This window comes from Daktulosphaira vitifoliae, unplaced genomic scaffold (genome assembly GCF_025091365.1).
Source record: "Daktulosphaira vitifoliae isolate Bord-2020 unplaced genomic scaffold, ASM2509136v1 Scaffold_4, whole genome shotgun sequence".
NCBI lineage: Eukaryota > Metazoa > Arthropoda > Insecta > Hemiptera > Phylloxeridae > Daktulosphaira > Daktulosphaira vitifoliae.
In genome coordinates, this window is record NW_026099575.1 from 37091318 (window position 1) to 37111221 (window position 19904).

Genomic DNA, 19904 nt, shown 5'->3' on the forward strand with positions numbered 1-19904 from the left:
ATTATTTGTGTTATTAGATATTTTTATGAGATACGAACTATATAATTGCGATCCTAAGATTTTGTCAGGGGTTGTAAACGCGACATCTCGAGGCCCTGTCATTGTTTTAAATTTATTCAAAATGTCTACATATAATTAAAAAAAACCGTTGTTATTGATTATAATAAATACACGAATTAAAAAACTATTTTCCTTTAAATTAAGGTTTAAATGAAAGTATAGGTTATATTTTAATAATTCTGTTTATAAGCGCAATTTGAACAAAATGTTAGATTTAACTAAATTTCTCCCTCCTTACAATTTTTTTTATATATATTAACTTGTAATTTGTAGCCTAATAGTCCAGATCTGATAGTAAATGTAAAAGTACATTATTATTTATATAACCTAGAAACAAATTAAACATTTTTTAGAAATACTAACAGTTGAAAGAGCTGTAAATTTCGTTCACGTTCTTTATAAAAATAAATTCGTTTACGTTCTATATTTTTTAAATTAAAATATACAGTTCCTAGCTTTGTTTTTACAAAAAAAAAACCCGTTCTTAAATCTTTTTTAAATTCTTTTTGGAACGAAAATTTTCCCACTAATGATTATCAGTACAATTAATTCTATAGAATTATTATACAACTGTATTATAAATTATATATATTTATACCCATATAGTGACTGGGAACATATGATACCGTATCTATTTTCTATTGTTAATTATTTATCTTATCAATAAACACATTCACGTGTGATAGAAAAATCGTACAAACTCAATTTATAACATTTTTTTTTTGTTTGTCTATTATGATTTCTTGAAAATTGATCGTGTACTGTATCGTGAAGCGATGAAAATTAATAAAATTTTAAAACTAAATATTTTATTGTTCAAGTTATAATGTCTTCTGACGATGACTTTATGTCAACATCGGATAATGAAAGTTTATTAACTGAATCTGTATCTGAGTTTGATGATTTTTATGAAACTCCTCGAAAATTCTTACTAGGAAGCCCTAACAGTTATTACGATGAAGATCCTTGGATTGGATGCCTTGTCTGGTAATTTATTGAAATATATCACAATGATTTTTCCTATCATAATTACTCGGATGTTAAGGATAAAAAAAATATATCAAGTTGTAGCAATATATTTGAAAATATGTGAGGATTGTAGCAAATGTGGTTTAAGTAAATTTTTAAATGAGTTTTATTTTTAATTAAATATTACTTGAGAATACAAATTTTAAATTTTAATCTTTCTTTAGAATTAAAAATAAAAATAAAATTATGTAATGAATTATATTAATGCATTTTCAATGTCTGCAGAATTATAGAGGTATATAGTGTCTCATAATATTTTGAAAATTTTTTATAAGAAAAGTATGTGGATTTGTCAGAATTGCTTGGTATATATATATATATATATATATATATGATATAAAGAATTATAAAGACAATTCTGGAAAGTTATTGAAATTGACTTATATCTCTTCTATCTAACCCACATTTTTATACACTATATAAGTGTACTAACTATCTATTATTAAATATGAAAAGAAGTTATTTTTTCTGAACATTGTATTTTTTAAGATTTTTATTTAAGAAGTAGTACTTCTGCATTACCTTTTTTACAATACTTGAATACTTTTAACCAATTATTGAAGCAGTTTTTTTTTTAGGGTAAAAATGAAGATTTATCCTTGGTGGCCAGGATTAGTAAGTAGCAATAATTTAATATTGCCAGTTTTAGTGTAGGTATTAGAAATCCTAAATACTCAATGCAAACATTTTTAAGACTCTTATTTTTATTTATTTTATTAAAATAAAATGAAATGTTATTGTTCTTTAGCTAACTTTGTTTAGCTTTGTGTTGGGGCATAACTTAATACTTGGCTAGATTAATGGTTATTATCAAAATTTTGGAAAGTGTGGAAGTTATTACCTTAGCTACACATCTGAATTTATTCGACTTAGGAAGCTATCAATTGACAAGCATAAAAAAAACACAATTAAAAATTTAATGTTTAAAAACTTTTAATTTAATTAATTGTTTTATTTTTTAGATTTGGTATCCTACTTATAAAATGAAAAGTAAACCTAACAACAATTATAAGTGTGTACATTTTTTTGGGAAAGGTGATTCAAATGAATAGTGAGTATTTATTTTTTCAAAGATGTTTTTATTATTATATACTTATTTAAATATTGATACAATGTTTTTACCCATGATGGATCTTGTACATTAAATATAATGTATAAATTATACAAATTAATACAAGTGGTTAATTTATAATGAATCACTTATATATATAAAAAAAAAAAAAAAAAATGCAAAAGAAAATTAATAGCTTTTCAACTACACATCAAAATTAAATTTTGATTACATTAAATAAAACTTATTTAACTAATTACAAAATAATGAAATTATTTAAATTAAAATAAACAGTGACTTTGTCAAAATGGTTCACTTTTCATGAACTATTTAATAATTAAAATAATAATAATAATAATAATTTTTATTGGTTTCTTTTAGTTGAATGTTTTCCTCAATGTAATACATTAAAAAAATTGTTTGTTCATCCCTTATATCTTGTGTGTCAACTTTAATATCTCAAATGGAAACACCCTTAATTAACTTTTATTTAATAGATAATGATCTAGTTAAAGAATTGATAGTTCGATAACAACTTTTAAACCAGTAATTTGGAAGTTATTAACAATTTAAAGTAATTACTAGAAAAAAAATGGCTGCTGCAGTTTTTATTATTAGTAATTTCCCTACCATACTCTTCGTCCTACCTAGGTATAAAAATGAGAACAACTTCCAAAGTATTAGTTCAAACATTGTTATCAAACTGTTATTTTCTTTACTAGATCATTATCTATTAAATAAGATAGTTGATTAGGGGTGTTGTCATTTGAAAAATTACAACTGATACCTTTATAAGGGATAAGTATGAAACATTTTTTATGTTGATACATTGAGAAAAACATTGAAAGAAAGAAACCAATAAAAAAATTATTATTATTATTATTATTTTTTGAATTATTAAGTAGTACATGATAAGTGAATCACCCTTTATACATTTTTACAAAATTGCTGTTTATTTTAATTTAAATAATTTTTTTATTTTGTTAAATAAGTGTTATTTAATGTAATCAAAATTTAATTTTGATGTGTAGCTATTAATTTTCTTTTGCATTTTATTTTGTATATAAACAAAATTTTTTTCCTCCTATTGTACCAATTTTCTTCTACCATATGTTAAATATTATATAATGTAACTAGTTGAAGCTATTAGTGCCATAATTTTGAAAAATTCCTCTAAGTCCCGGTAAAAAAAAGAAATGTCCTAAAAAATTATAGATGATATAAAATAATCCATGCTGATATTTTTAGTTTTCACTTTATATTGAAATAATTTTTTGAAAATTGGAGGATTATTGGGTAATTTTTAATGATAATACTTTAGACATTAACCTTGCCGATGCATCACTTTTTTTTTAAATCCAATATTTATCAATGTACTGTGGGATTTAAAAATCATATAAATGTTTTTTTTTTTAACTTTAAATAATGTTCTAAAAATTCTATCTTCTTTAAACCTACATCAAGTTAAAGTTAACACAATATATTGAAAAACTATTTTGAATTTCGATTTCTAGAAATTATTGGGCATTAAATTTAAAAATATTACAATTTTCAGTAAAAATGACCAATTTTGAAATGTAAATGTATAATATTTTGGTAGATATGTTAAATTAATAAAAAATTTATTTCAAATACGCATCAAAGCATTTTGAGACAGTGATTTCAATCCCTATCAGATATAATCAATATTAAACAAAAAAATGCCTCTACTCCGTTTTGCTGGATCTTTACAGTATTTTAGCTTCGATGTGAAGCTGAGAAGGTATTAATCTACCATAATGTTATAATTTTTATATTTTTTTACTACTTTTTTTCTCGAAGATACGTCAGAAGATAAAAAAATTGTATCTAGTTGGAGACATTACCCTCAAAAATTGAATAAGTTCTCCGTAAATAGTGAAAATCACTCAAAAATTTACGATTTTTTTTCTCTAAAAATTGTCATAACTTATTGAAAAATGAATAAATCAAAATAATTCTTTTAAATATTGAAATCTTAGAAATTTTACTTTCATTTTATATAAATTTTATGAAAATCTGATCTTTTATCTGCCCACTGGGGGATTCAAAATTTTTGAAAATTTTCCAGAAATATTTACACTTTTATTTAGTCTTAAATTAAAGCTTATGTGATGTATTATACTATGAAAAAAAAAAAAATTTCGAGGTATAGTGAACATAGTTATCATATTCAAAAATATGCCATTTTTGTGTTAAAATTTTGAGTTTTGTATTTTAATTTATTTTAATATACTTTATAATGGGGTACACTAATTTTCATGAATATTATATAATACTAATTGACATAAAATATAAAGTTAAACTTATTTCAATTTTTTTTTTCTTTTAAGTCGAAAATATTAAGTTTAACATTTGAATCAGCTTAAATTGCCAATTTTATTAAAAAATGAATGCAACAAACATTTGACAATTCAGTAAAAATCTTTGCCTGTCACAATTATTTTTGAGTTAGAATTTTGCTTTTCAATAATCCACCAATTTCTTAAAATTAATCACTATCTACAGATTTGCATTGAAGTGTTTCGTATGATAGTGATTTTAATTACTGTCAGATATTATATATATTAGTCCCAATTATGCTACTGTTTTCTTTTAATTAAAATCATTCACTTCAATATTTTCTTTCAGTGCATGGGTTGATAGAAAAAATTTAAAACCTTATTTACATTATAAAAGTGAATATTCTAACCGTTGTAAAACGAAAAAGTTCAAAGATGCTTGTAAATCAATTGAAATGTATTTATCAAATAAAAAAAAAGTAAGACACTTATTTTTAAACTTAATATTTTATAATTTTTATTTAAGTCATTATAATAATTAATATATACAAAGATATATAAACAATTTTATTACAGTTTTAACATGAATTCATTGTTTTAAAAATTACAAGGAATATTCAGTTTAGAATATAATAAAACCAATTATATTGTATTATTAATATCTACTTTTGATCTATAGCGCTATTTACTTAAATAGGTTGTAGTAATATTTTTTGTTTCTATTGTAGATTTATTCATAGTATATTAATTAATTTGTTTGTTAAGTTGATAATAAGTTTTATTTTAGATAAAACATCATAGTTTTTTATTGTTATCTTTAAAGTTTAAAATGATTTTAAATTTATATTTGATTAAATTCTTTTTTAGAATGAAAGAGAATCTGTTCGGTGGTTACCAGAATCAATATTACTCAATATTTATTCTTATCTATCTCCTAAAAATGTATTAAAAGCATCAACTGTATGTGTTCATTGGAGGCACATATTTTACAAACATTTCATTCACTATTTACATGTTAAAATAATGCCTGAACTCAATGGCAGTATAGATGAAAAGAGATTAGAATATTTAAAAACTAGTATTATTACAATAGTTCAAGATGTATGTATATCATTTGATACGTGTGATCAACAGTGTTTTGAATGGGCTCTAGAATTTATTAAACAATTACAATCTAGTTTGGTCCTAAAAAATCTTAAAATAAATCCATTACATTGTGAATTATTTTATGATCTGTAAGTTTGTATTTGTAATTTATCTTAAAATACAAGTACATAATTTTTGTTTTTTCCAGACCTCAAGAAGATATAAATCATCAATGGTCACTCTCAAGACAATTAGAGGATGAAATCAAAAGACTAATGCGGAGAATAAAAAACCTTGAAGGATTTAGTTACGGTTTTAAAACATTTCACCCTTGGCAAAAATTAATTTTTTATTTATCTAAAAATAGTCAAAAATTAAAATCCTTAAATCTTGCTGGGATACTAGAACCAGCAGAAATTCCACAGCATAAGAGCATAAATATTTATGATTATTTTAAATCATTCAATTTTATGCAGGTTTTGTATAATCCATCGTTATACATTAAACAATTATTCTCATTTATAATTTTTTATTTACAGGTATTAAGTTTAGATTACACTAGAAATACGTTTGAATTATTAACAGCATTACATAATATGCCATTGCTAGAAATTCTAGAATTATTTATTCATGATGATATTGACATGCAACATGAAGATGTCTTTTGGAAAAAATTAAAAGAAAATTGGTTTGTAAAATCGAATATACATTATTTTTTTATTATACTAATAGCTATATGTTATAGTTTCTTTTTCTATTTATATTTTACTAAGATTTTTCTGTTGCTATAATTTTTGTTGCAGTCCAAAACTTGAGTTAAGAATTGCAGTAATAGAATGTAGTTTAGTGACTCAGCAATTGCATCTTAAACTTTTAAGCCCATCCATGCCTTTAACACATTTAAAAGTATTATTTTGTGAAATTGTAAGCATAAAAATATCAAATTTAATGTTTTAATAGTTAAGTAATTAATTATATATTTATTATATAGGGCAATGTTCAAGCTCTATTAGCTTTACAACACTATAAGGATACTTTAAAATCTTTAATATGGGTTGATCGACATGGTTCAACAAACCCTTATTGTCTAATTAATGGTACTTTAAATTTAAACAGTATAACTGAGGTAGTAAATAATGAAGATCTTGAAAATGATAGTGTTAATGCTCTTGTGTCACTTGCCTTAAATTGTAAAAATCTTACTGAAATTGTTATGATGGGTAACAAAAAAATTATACAAAATATGATTTATTTTTTTTTCATAATAAATTTATATGTTAATATAAATTTTAGGTTATTTTATAGATCCATCGGATGTTTGTTCTATAGCAAAGTATAGAGGTTCTTGTTTAGAGCGTTTTATACTTATGGAAGGTGACATATGCAATGATCGTCCTTGGAGTAAAATATCTATTGAAAAAGTGAAAGAAGTAATTTAAATATCAATATGACTGAAAACAATATATTCATATTAGGAATTTTCTAATATCAATATTTTTGTATTATTAATATCATGTAATTGATATAATAAGTGATAAATAAAAAATATTTTATAGTGTATCTCTTTGAAATTTTTTTAAAATATCATTAGAAAAAATTTGTTAAATATATATAGAAGGGATATCTAAAAAAAAATATCTAAGTTCTTTAAAATAAAAATAAAATATATTTTAACTGATTTTTTTTTTTTGTATTGATACTTAGATTCATTATTTTTGTACTATTTTGTTTAATATCATTTATAGATTAATTCTTATCTTTATATTAATTATAAATAATTTTAGATTGTGTCTAAATGGCTGCAAAGAACTTGGAAACCATTAACAAATAATGATTTGCCTAAATACCATATGACATTTGCCAAACAGTGTCTACTGGAAAATAGTCAGATTAATTGTAGTGCATGTTCATAGCTAACTTAAAGATGGTCTTCTTTTGGAAGTTATACGACCTATTTTGTTAAATTAAAGATTTAATTTGTTTTTTGTGACTTATACATTTTATTTTAATAATTTATTAACATAAAGTTATTATGTTCCTACTTTATTATCTATTGGTATACTAATTGTTATTAATATAGTCTTTCAAGATGAAAGATATAATGTGAAATTTTGTTTAAATCAGTTAGTTATTATGTGTTTAAAAGAACAAAATTAAGTGTTATGTAAATTGTTTTAAGTTACATTATAAGATTAGTTGTGAACTTATTTAAATAATTAAAATTTTGGTAATAAATTTATTTATGACTAAACTATAATATCTATGGTCTTTTTATCTATTAGAATAGATTTGTAACTATTGGAAAAACTGATTTGAAATTTTGCCGCCCTTAAGGGAAAATTATAGAAAAAGGAAGAGGTAAAAAATTATTTATACTTGCTGATTAATTTTTTAAATTGTGTAATTTTTATTAACATAAATAAATTTTTCTAGCAACTTAAAATATTGAAAAATTTTTAAGTGGGAGGATGCGTGGTACCTCCAATACCATATTGTCAAAACGACTCCATGTGTAAATAAATTCTTAACACACGTTTTTATTTTACAGACTAATTTTTTAAGATAAAAAAAATTCGTATTAATTTTTAATTTTATTTCACGTCTTGTAGTTTGGATATAATTTATAGATATAGTTTTGGATAGTGTCATATTTAATACTTAATATACTTTCCCCAACAGTTTAGTATCAATCAGATTATGGGGTATGTAATATTTATCCTTATATTTGTTTATATCCATAGCTAGAAGTATACTGAGTCAGTTTTTATACTTGACAGAAATTTCTACGATTTCAATTTAATATAATAAATTTGAGATTTAACTCATTTGATGGAAATCTTTATGTTTATGTTTAAATAACTAAAGTAATAAACGGAATCAATAATTTGAAATTCAACGTACATATAATAGAGGGAATTTGAACATTTATGGGATAATAGATAACAAAATAATATTATCATAGAATAAACAAATGTTATTATCTTAATATAAAAATAATATTAAAGTTAAAAATGTAGGACTTGTATCTATAACAACTATTTATATTTCTAGTTATAAAACAAAGATATAATTTGAACCGATCGTATTAAGATTTATTGAATGAACACTTGTTAGCAGTTATACTGTTCTTTCTAATTAAGTAGGTATATTTTTGTAATGTTTACTATTACTATTATTTATATGATTTAAGTAATAATGACATTTCATAAAGTAGAATTTGTATTTAGGGCGAATTTTTAGGGTAAGTTTAAATGATTGGGATAATTGTAAATGCATTTTTTCTCTTAGAATATTTAGCAGATTTTATTTTAGATTAAAATGTTCTGGTCCTTATATTTGTTGTCACCATATATAAATCTAAGTTTGTAATAAAAACTTATTTTTAGTGTAGTTATCTAAAAAAAAATTGAATATCTTTGGAGAAATTTTTTTTTTAAATATTTTACATTGGATTCAAATTACATTGGTAATTTATTTAGCTATTCAATAGCTGTGTTTAAAATAATATGTGCAAAATCCCCATTTTCATTATGATGTTACTATTTTTACTATTTTGTACTCATAAAAATTAGATATTAGAAGCTGCTTAATCAACTTATATCTTAATATCTTAAATAAATGACATTTTCTAATAAAACAAAAAAAAAAATTGAATCATTTATTAATTTTATGGGAGATGCCAAACTGTATAGAATTCTCAACAAACGAGTTTGAATTATATTTGATGGATGCCATTTTAAATGGAGTATTGTCATGTTTTTAATTTTATAATATATCCAAATTTTTTTATAAAATTTTAGCTATTATTTATCAAATATAAATTAATTTCAAATAATCTGTTCACCAAAATAATACAATAGTGTATGCTAGTATATGTCGTGAATTTTTGAATGAACATAGTTTTCTAAAATTTGAAGGTCTTGTAGCTATTTTAATTTTAGAGGTATACAAATTTCACCCTTAATTTAGTATATTAAAAATTTCTATTTATATAGTATAAGTTTATCCAGCTAATACAGAATATTATCATCCATTTTTATTGTATGAAAATATCTGAAATTATTGTATAATTCAATATTTGAGTCTTTATAAAATATATTTATATATATGCATGTAGTTTGGGAAGATTTGGTTCATAAATTTGGAAAAATTATATGTAATATAATAAAAATATAATTTTAGGGAAAGATAGGCTCTTTTAATTTTTTTTTTCGAAACTACATTATACATTAAAATTAGTACATTAAATGGGCAATATATATTTTTATTTTAGATCCAATAAGATAAAAATAAATATATTATCAAATTATAATACCATTCAATATTAATTCTACCATTTAATATCCAATAATATGACAGAGTTGTACAATGTTGGCGATCTTGTTTGGTACGTATATATATATTTTTAAATTAAATAAGTTATGTTTGGGCAACTTAAATATAATTATTTTTAGTAAATATATATTGTAATGATGTAATAATTAATATATTTGCAACTATTAATTTTTAGTTTCATTTTCAGTAATTTCTCAAAGTACATTTAAAGTAATTTTTGCTTGATTGTTTTGATACAAATAAATGCTGTTACGCTAAGTGCAATACCATGTAAAGATACCTTTACACAATTTTGTATTTTATTCAAAATCGTTTAAAACTAATCTATAAATTATTTTGATGGAAAAGTAAAATTTCATAAAATGAAATGATTTATTTACATAGTATTGCATTTTGTAAGTGATATATCTTTTTAGTAGCAATGTTGTCTTGTTTTTGTCTATTGTAATAAAAAAACATTAATTTGAATAAAGAAAAATTCTATTATATAACAATTTAATTTTTCATTTTTATTTCATTGATTTTATTTTTGATTTAAATTGTGATTTAGCACTAATTTTGTTAGTATTTTAATTTACTTCATATGAATTTTACATTTTTACTATGTTTTTTTTATTTTAGGGCAAAAATGAAGGGGTTTCCTCCTTGGCCTGGAATTGTAAGTACTATAGTTTTATTTAAAAGATATATATATACACAGACATACATAATTTAATTAAAAAGTTAAAAATAAGTTTATGATAATTAATATATTAATTAATATTTATTTTTAGATATCAGTTCCCCCTCCTGACATATTTCAAAATATTGATATACATGGAAAAAAGTGTGTTTTTTTTTTTGGAACTGAAGATTAGTGAGTGATTTATTTATAATTAAATTCAATATCAATATAAATACATATTTTATTATTAGAACTTATTAACGTATGATGTTCCACCAGGTTTTGACATTTTTAATAACTTGATATAACAATATTATGTTACTTTTTCTTTCTCAATAATTTTTATAGTTTTGAACTATATTATAAGCATATTTTAGCTTCGATGCAAAACTGAAAAGGTATTAATTTTACTATGATGTGTTTTTTTTGTGTCTGTTACCACTTATTCTCAGCTCTCACTGGATCGATTTTGATGAACAATCCCCCCAAAAATTACAATTTTGAAAATTGGTAATTTTGGACATTTTTTCAACTTTTAACTTCGCTGCGCAGCTGTGAAGATATTAATTTTACCATGATTTGTTTATTTATTTTTTTTTGGGTCTGTCACAACTTTTTCTTAGCTTTCACTAGACTGATTTCTTTTAATGATACGTCAAAATATCACAAATCATATCTATTTGAAGACATTACTCTCAAAAATTAAAAATTTTTGACTCGTTCCCCGTAAATGGTGAAAATCTTCCAAAGAACACCGATTTTTAAAATCTATACATTTAGACATTTTTTTTCTTAAAACTGCCATAACTTTTTGAAAAATTAACGAATCAAAATAATTTTTTCTTATAGACACCTGATATATTTCCTTTTCATTTGATATAATTTTTTTCTAAATCTGACCCTTTACCCGCCCATAAGAGGGATTCAAAATAACAATTTTTTTACAAAACTTAAATTTTTCAACTTAACTTTTGAAAATGTTCCGGAAATACTGACATTGATATATATATCTTAAATTGAAGCTTATATAACATACTTTATTATGAAAAAAAAAATTTCGTACTTTAGTTGGTCTTCATGGTGATAATAGAATCCGTATGCAAAAATATACTATTTTTGTGTTAAAATTCTCGAATTTTATATTTTATTTTAGTTTTGATGTGAAGTTGAGAAGGTATTAGTTTTACTATATTGTGTTTTTTTTGTGTCGGTTACCACTTTTTCTCAGTTCTTATCGAACCAATTTCTTTCAATGATACGTCAAAAAATCACAAATCATATCTAATCGAAGGCATTATACTCAAAAATTGAAAAAATTTCCCTCGTTCTCTGTAAATGAGGAAAACCTCCAAAAAAATTTTAAATATAAAAATTGCTAATTTTCGAATTTTTTTCAATTTTTTTTACTTAAAATTGACATAACTTTTTTAAAAATAACCAAATCAATACAATTTTTTTTTAAATATGCTTGATGTTTTTACCTATCATTTGCTATATTTTTTTTATAAATATGACCCTATAACTGCCCACAAGGGGGGATTTAAAATGACAACTTTTTCACAAAAAATTAACTTTTGAAAGTGTTTTGGAAAGTCTGACATTTTTATGTATATATTAAATTAAAGCTAATGTATTGTACTTTATTATGGAAAAAAAAACTTTGGACTTAATTTTGTCTTCACAGTGAAAAAAGTTACCAAATGCTATTTTTGTGTAAAAATTCTGTATTTTATTTTTTACATTTTTATCTTTATAATGCTATAACTTTTTGAAAACATGGATCAATACAATTTTTTCATGAAAAATAATATTTAATTACTTCTTTCATTTCGACATATTTTTTTTTTAAAGAAAACCATTACCTTATATACAGGGGTGGGGGTCAAATCTGAAAAATTCATATAGAAAGTAGAACTTTTTCAACTTAATTTTTTAAAGTGTTCGGGAAACTCTGACACTTTTATATATATCTTAAATTAAGGCTCATGTAATATACTTGAATATTAGAAAATTAAATTTGACTTTATTTTGTCTTCTCGGTGAAAACAGACATCAAATTTATTACAAAAAATAAAATTTTTGTAAAAAAGTTCTTTTTTATATTTTTAACTTTATAATGCTATAACTTTTTGAATAATGTATGGATCATTATAATTTTTTTAAGATAAGTATTATTTATATTTATATATTATTAATATATATATTTATTTATTTATTTATTCATATATTACACTTATAAATCATAAAACTTAATTATTGGATATCAATTTCATACTAAATTTAATTACTATAATTAGTATTTATTCTTATATTATTCTTTTAAGTTTAATAACTACTAATCAAAATATAAATAATGAAATAGGAAATCATGTAGATTTTGGAATAATCCATTAATTTTTTAAAATTAAACATTATCTACAGATTTGCATTGAATCGTTTTTTATGATAGTGATTTTAATCACTGTCAGATATCATCTATACTGGACCCAACTATGCCATATCTCCACTGTGCTAGGTTTTTTATTTAAAAATACCATACAAAAGGAGTACACTGAATTTTGTAAATATTATATAAACCTAATTGACATAGCATATAGAGATAAACTTATTTAAAATTTTTTGCCTCTTTTAAGTCGAGAAAAATAACTTTAAAATTTAAATTAACTTGAATTGTCATTTTTATCTACCGAACAAAACAGTGTACGGTGCCGAGTCAATAACACTTGTGTCTTTCATGCTTGGTGTACAAAGTTCGAACCCCAAGTGGGAATGAATTTTGTTGCCATATAAAAAATTTCTAACAAAAATTATTTTTAGTTTCACTTGAATTTAACAATGGATTACAACTATAATCAAATTTTGTTATACGCTCAATTGAGTAGATCTTTTAAAAACTTTTGATTTGTTTTTTTAGTTAAAGTAAATCATTAAAACTAATTAAGTTCTGAATATTTTAATTGTAGAATCTTTTTAAACACCAAAAATTACATAGAAATTATTCATAGATTAATTATTACTATAAGTGATATATTAAGATAAAAATGCAAAAAAATATTGAGCTTTACTGATAAATTTACTATAAAAAGTGATCATAAAATTTCCTGACTGCATATTAATCTTAACAATACAATTTTTTTAATTCTTATAAAATTTCCTATTTAATGATGTCATATTCAAGTTTGCAAGTTAAACTAAAAGTCATGGTAATATCATATACATATTTTTTTTTTAATTGGATATTTTCCCCTTATACAGGACGTTCAAAACCTAAAACATACGTATGAACTTTTTAAACTTAACTTTTGAAAATGTTCCGCAAATACTGTGTCCTTCAAACATGTATCAAATTAAAGCTTATGTTATGTACTATAAATGAAAAATAAAAATAAAAGACTTATCTTCTACGTGTAACGGCTGCCGTAGTTAAAAAACATGCTATTTCAGTAATTAAATTTTATTTTTGTTTGTTTAATTTAAAATAACTTATAAGAGTTTGCTATAGTAATGAGTCCATCAATAAATATAAAATTTCTTGATAAAATATACAAAATGTAGTGCTATGCGCAAATTAAAAAACCTATTATAAACTCTGAATAAAAAAAAAAAAAGTTCAAAGCCAAAAAAGTACAATTGAACAGCAAGCTGACAATAAACTTGATTAAACATATCAACAAATTTGTATTATAAACATATTTAAATCATCAGAAAGTATCTGTATGTTTAATAAACTAAAGATAATATATAAAAATAACAAAACATAATATCAAAACGAAAAGATAGTTAATAAACTAACACAATAATTTCATATATGACAACAATAAATTATATTAAAAATGATTTAAATAGAAAATTAAATCGTAAAAATTCATATTTTACAAGTTAAGGGTCACAATAACAATATGCGCAGGAATGAGGCAATACCCATATTAATTAATAATATTGAAATTGGACGGATATGATGAAAATTTCAAATCTTAATTCGTAAAATGCAGGTGTCAGCGAGCATTATTTTAAAACGCTTGAGGGCGAGCGCTAAAAATTTTCTGACCTTTGCCAATCATTTTCCCAGAGTCTTGTGACTGAGTACTTTCGTTGGAAAAAAAAATTTTGTAAACCCGAGCACACTAAGTAATTTTTCCAGTAAAGCGTTTTTTCCTTGTTTTATTATATAATAAGATACTTATTTTTTACCAATTAGTAATAATATCAAAAAATAGAAGTGGTAGAACAAGTCTAATTGCAAATTTGAAAACTGTGCGAAAAATTGATTTAGAAAAGTATATTTTTAATTCTGATAATTGTTCCTTGTAGACCAGTGTATTCATAAGTAACAAACATTTTTTTTTATAAAGTATTGCATCAAGCCCTTTCAATTTTTATTCATATTTACCATAGAAGTAATGAAATATACTATATTGTGATTTTTACGGAGAAAAAATTACAATATTAAATTATTGGATATCAATTTCATACTAAATTTAATTACTATAATTAGTATTTATTCTTGTATTATTCTTTTAAGTCTAATAACTACCAATCAGGATATAATTATGGAAATAGGAGTTAATGTTGCTTTTATAATTATCCAGCAATTTCTTAACATTAAACACTATACACAGATTTGTATCAAAACATTTCTTTTGATAGTGATTTTAATCACTGTCAAATATCAACAATACTCATCCCAACTCTCCCACGTCCATACTATTATATTATTTGTCACTAATATGAAAAAATATTTTTAATTTCTATATAACCAGTTTTTTCTTACAAAAATGTTTGATATGTCGATAACAACTTTTAGTATAAATACTTATTGAGTTACAAACATTTTAATACTCTAATAGAGTAAGTATGTAACATGGGTAGAGTATTTATTTAAAATATACACAACTACAAGCTATACTTACACATTCTACATACTTACTCTATTTATTAAAATCCTTGTAAATTAAATAAGTACTTATCCTAAAATTGTTATTGTTTCATCAAAAATGTATGCAAGAAAAGCGCTAAAATATGACTGTTTTACAATTTAAAAAAAAATCAATTTTGTCTTATTAGAGACAATAGAAGATTTTATAACTCCTTTTTTGTGCCACTGAATTCAAGCAATGAAGAATTAGTGTAAAATTTTAATGAAACTTTGATATTTTATTATTTTAGTGCCATGATAAAAACTGGCTCAATCCGACCATATTTTAAACATGAACATGTATATAAAAAGAACCCCAAAACAACAGATTTAAAAAAAGCTATATATGATGTTGAAAAATTTATTTTAGAAAATTTATCCAAATATGCTCAAAAAGTATGTTAACAAAGAAAAAGGGAGTACTTATGGGTTTTTCTTTCTTCAATTTAATTTTATTAATAAAATAATTTTATTTTATTTTTCAGTTTATAGCTAGGTCACCCTATGTTTTACTTGATAAAGAAATAGTGGCAACATTCAGTAAATGGAATAATTTACCTAGTACAGTATTACACTTAATATTTAAAAAACTTCCTCAAAAAGAAAGAATTAAAGCATCATCATCTTGTAAAAATTGGAGACAAGCTTTATTTCATCCTGCATTTTGGATTAACATTAGGATTCCTATAACGACAAAAAATGATATTTTCAGTGTTCAAGATCGTATACTATATTTTAACATTAACATTATACCTCTAGCAAGCCATGTTACAATACCTTTAGAAATTTGCAGTGTATCATGTTTTAAATTAGCTATCTTAGTTGTACAAAGTTTAAAAAATAATGGATTACTAAAAAGTTTGATTATTGAACCGGTATATTCTAGCACATCACTAGAGAGGTAATTATATGTTTAAAATTTAAAAAAAGTGTTATAAGTTTTGTTTTATTTTTAATAATTTCAGTAATGGAGAATTAAAATGTATTTCGAAATCATTAGAATCTAATATAATTAAATTAATAACTGTAACTAAGTCCTTAGAGGGTTTTAGTTATAAAGGCATTGTTTTTAATACTTGGAAAGAACTCATATTAAAATTATCGAAAAACAATAAAGATGTTATTCGTTGTCTTGAATTAGCTTCTTGTGGTGAAAGATATGACCTATCAGAAACAATTCCTTTTGATCCTTTGGATAGTTTCTTGATGCTCACTAATTTACAAGTATTCTCTTGTTGAGCAGAACTGTTTGAAATTGAACTATAAAGATATTTTTTGCTATAGGTATTTAGTTTAGACTTTAATTTTGTCACATCACAATTATTCCCTGCTATGAGTGTAATGAAGAAATTAAAATTGTTAGTTTTGCATGTTCTTGAAGATCCTGTGTCAGAACTACATGATAACTATTGGTTGGAACTGAAAAATAGTTGGTAATATTTTTATATTCAATATGCATGTCAAATAAATTTGTATTGATAAGTATATAATTTGCTTAACACAGTCTTATAATTTTAAACTTCCTTAAAATTAATTGTCACCAAATCACTTGTATGTAAATTTCACTAAAAATTAAACTGCTGCTGAATTACTCCTATATAAAGTCCCCTAAAAAGTTAACTGCCACATTATTACCTCTATGAATACATTTACTAAATAAATAAATTCTAAAAACTAAATAAATAATAACAATAAATTATAAAATAAATAAGATCATTCACTAAGTAATTAAATTTTAAAACAATTGTTAAGATTTGTTTTTTTTTTATTGAATACTTATGTTACAAATTAGATAAACTTACTGCTTAAAGATCGAACTGAAACTCCATCAAATTTATTAAAACTAAAAATGTGTGCGAGTCATTTCACTCGCATTTTAATAAAGAATTCAACCATAGTTATCTAAATATATTTTTAATTATAGATGCTTTTTAAAATATTCAATTAGAATTATATATAGAACTACAAAGTATTCATAAGTCTTTATACCTTTCAAAATATTAAATATCAGTGGTAGCTACATTTATTTTTAAATTTATAAAAACTTATACAGAAAAAATAATTTCTAAATTTGATTTAATTAAAGTAGTTTCTCATTATTACGTCATTAAAATGATTTAGTTTAATAATGTAAAATAAAATAATATAAATATATAACTACAAATAAAGTTACAATAGGTAATTTGTGTAATTGTGAAATGAGTATTTTATATCTGTAATATGTTATTATAAGTATTATGAAATGCACAAAGTTTTATTGTAAAAAAAAGTATTTTAATTAAAAAAAAAATACTAGTTATATTGTCAAATTGATTTTTAGTGGACTCCTGAACATATTGGTAATTTGGAAGCAATTTAAATTTTGGGAGTCTTACTACTACTATTACATACGATTCAATATCAGTTAAATTTTTAAGGGAGTTTACATATGTCCATTCTTATCATAGAGTCAAGACTCAGTGACAGGCATTTCCATTTGCTGAACAAGACATAAGTCCAGTAATTTGAGTCACATTCCTTTTTCTAGTGATGTACAAACCTTCTGCCTTAGAGTATTAACAATTAAGATTAACAATCCTTCTTTTTAGAAGAGACCATAATGGCCTTTAATGGGCTGTAAAAAGCAAAAAAAAAGAAAATAGTTATTCTAATTAATAATTTAAAAATGGTATTCTTAATTGATATATTAGTTTAAATATTTTTTAATGATACCCTGCATTTTTTTGTACTTAGCATTTAACTATACTATCTATAAAATTTTAATGGTATCTAAATTTAATTATTTATTTTTTAGCCCAGAAGTTGAGGTAAAGCTAACAATTATAAGCTGTCCTGATGTTGTTCAATATTTACATACCAAGATTTTAAGACCATCTATACCTCTAGTGCAACTTAAAGTACTTTTCTGCAGTATGGTATGATTAATTTTAAAATCTGTATTTTTTTATTATGATGAAATAGTTCAAAAATCATAATTATGATAGAATTAGGAAAAAAAATGCTTTTCTGGGAAAATTACTTAGTGTGCTCTGATTTTCAAATTTCTTTATTTCATAGAAAGCATTCTGTTTTGTCACTTCAGAAAAATTATTGGCAAAAGTTGCAAAATTATTCCCACTCACAGCTTGTGTTCTAAAATTTCAATGATTTTTTTAAAAAATGTTTGCTAACATAAGTGTTTGTGACTTAACATCTGAAATTTTGTGTTATTATACAAATATTTTTTAAATCTGTTCAATCTTTACCGTTTTATAAGCTCAACTTTTTCAACTTAACTTTTGAGAGTGTTCTGGAAATACTGACACATTTATATATATCTTAAATTAAAGCTAATATAATATACTTTAATTTGAAAAAAAAAAAATTTGACCTCTAGATTTGTCCTCATGGTGAAAATGAAGAATTTAAATACATCAAATATTGATACCAAAGTATGTGTTTAAATTGAGATATTATAAAGTTATTGTGAATACTTTAGTCAAGAAATCTCAACCTTACACCCAAAACATTTTACTATTTTCACTTTTGAATTTTTAAAATAATTAATTTAATGTTATAATTATTGTCGACTATGATTTTTTTCCTAAATTTAAAAAAAAATAATATACCTTTTTTCAATTATATTTTCTGTATGTAATATTTTTAAATTTTTAGTTGAATACTCAAGCAATCAGTTTTATTCAGCAACATTATAGAAATACTTTACGCTCTTTAACATGGGTAGATAGCCATGGTACTACTAATCCAGCTTGTTTAATGGAAGGTCCTTTTGAACCTGTAGAAAATATTGATGATATTAATGTTGAAATAGATGAAGATATGAATCCTCTTTTGCCTCTTTCTGCACATTGTACTAAATTGTCAGAACTTACTATTATTGGTAGAATTTAAAAATTCTTTATGTAATATATATATAAAGACTTATAGTATTTTTGTTCAGGATACTTTATGGATCCTTTAGATGTATGTGTAATTGCACGATTGAGAGGGAGTAATTTAAAACGATTTGATATCATGGAAAGTGATATGTGCCTTAATCGGCCATGGAATAAAATTAAACTTTTTAAAATAAAAAAGGTAAATTAATTAAAACTAGTATTTGAATTATTAATAAAAAAATTTTGGTTTTTAGGTTGTTTCACAAAAATTAAATCAAGATTGGAGTCCTTTAAAATCTAATGACTTACCTGAATGTCCTCGTTCTTATATACTCAAATCTACACTAAATGATGGTAGTAATAGTATTGAATTTTGGCAATAATTTTTTTTTCTACAAAAACATATTTTTATGTACTATTAAATTACTTGATGTTCCTATTTCCTTAGTGGATATTGAAATTGTTTTGAATATTAGTTATTTATTAATTGTTAAAGTTAATTATTTTTTGTTCAGTTTTAAGAAGGAAAGACTATTTGTTATGTGATAATTATATTTTTTCTTTGTAAATAAAATTTTTTACAAGA

General features: G+C 22.8%; 2 protein-coding genes across 4 annotated transcripts; both read left to right on the forward strand.

Annotated features, from left to right (window-relative positions):
* The first annotated feature begins 728 nt into the window (after positions 1-728).
* Positions 729-7785, forward strand: LOC126905776 (uncharacterized). Its single transcript, XM_050685812.1, has 11 exons — positions 729-1047; positions 1668-1704; positions 2052-2140; positions 4790-4919; positions 5308-5675; positions 5735-6002; positions 6066-6214; positions 6330-6450; positions 6518-6746; positions 6820-6956; positions 7311-7785. Exons 1-11 carry the CDS (start codon positions 887-889, stop codon positions 7437-7439), a joined length of 1818 nt encoding a protein of 605 aa, XP_050541769.1. The 5' UTR covers positions 729-886; the 3' UTR covers positions 7440-7785.
* Positions 7786-8517: 732 nt separating this feature from the next.
* On the forward strand, positions 8518-19829 carry LOC126905780 (uncharacterized). Of its 3 annotated transcripts, XM_050685826.1 has the most exons (13): positions 8518-8665; positions 9800-9913; positions 10049-10071; positions 10483-10519; positions 10635-10717; positions 15692-15836; positions 15926-16341; positions 16406-16664; positions 16725-16873; positions 18235-18355; positions 19095-19320; positions 19381-19517; positions 19573-19829. In XM_050685826.1, exons 4-13 carry the CDS (start codon positions 10490-10492, stop codon positions 19699-19701), a joined length of 1695 nt encoding a protein of 564 aa, XP_050541783.1. In that variant the 5' UTR covers positions 8518-8665; positions 9800-9913; positions 10049-10071; positions 10483-10489; the 3' UTR covers positions 19702-19829. The 3 variants fall into 3 exon arrangements, with proteins under 3 accessions (XP_050541783.1, XP_050541780.1, XP_050541781.1); XM_050685823.1 differs by lacking the exon at positions 10049-10071; XM_050685824.1 differs by lacking the exon at positions 10049-10071 and having other exon boundaries at positions 8528-8669.
* Positions 19830-19904: the final 75 nt, after the last annotated feature.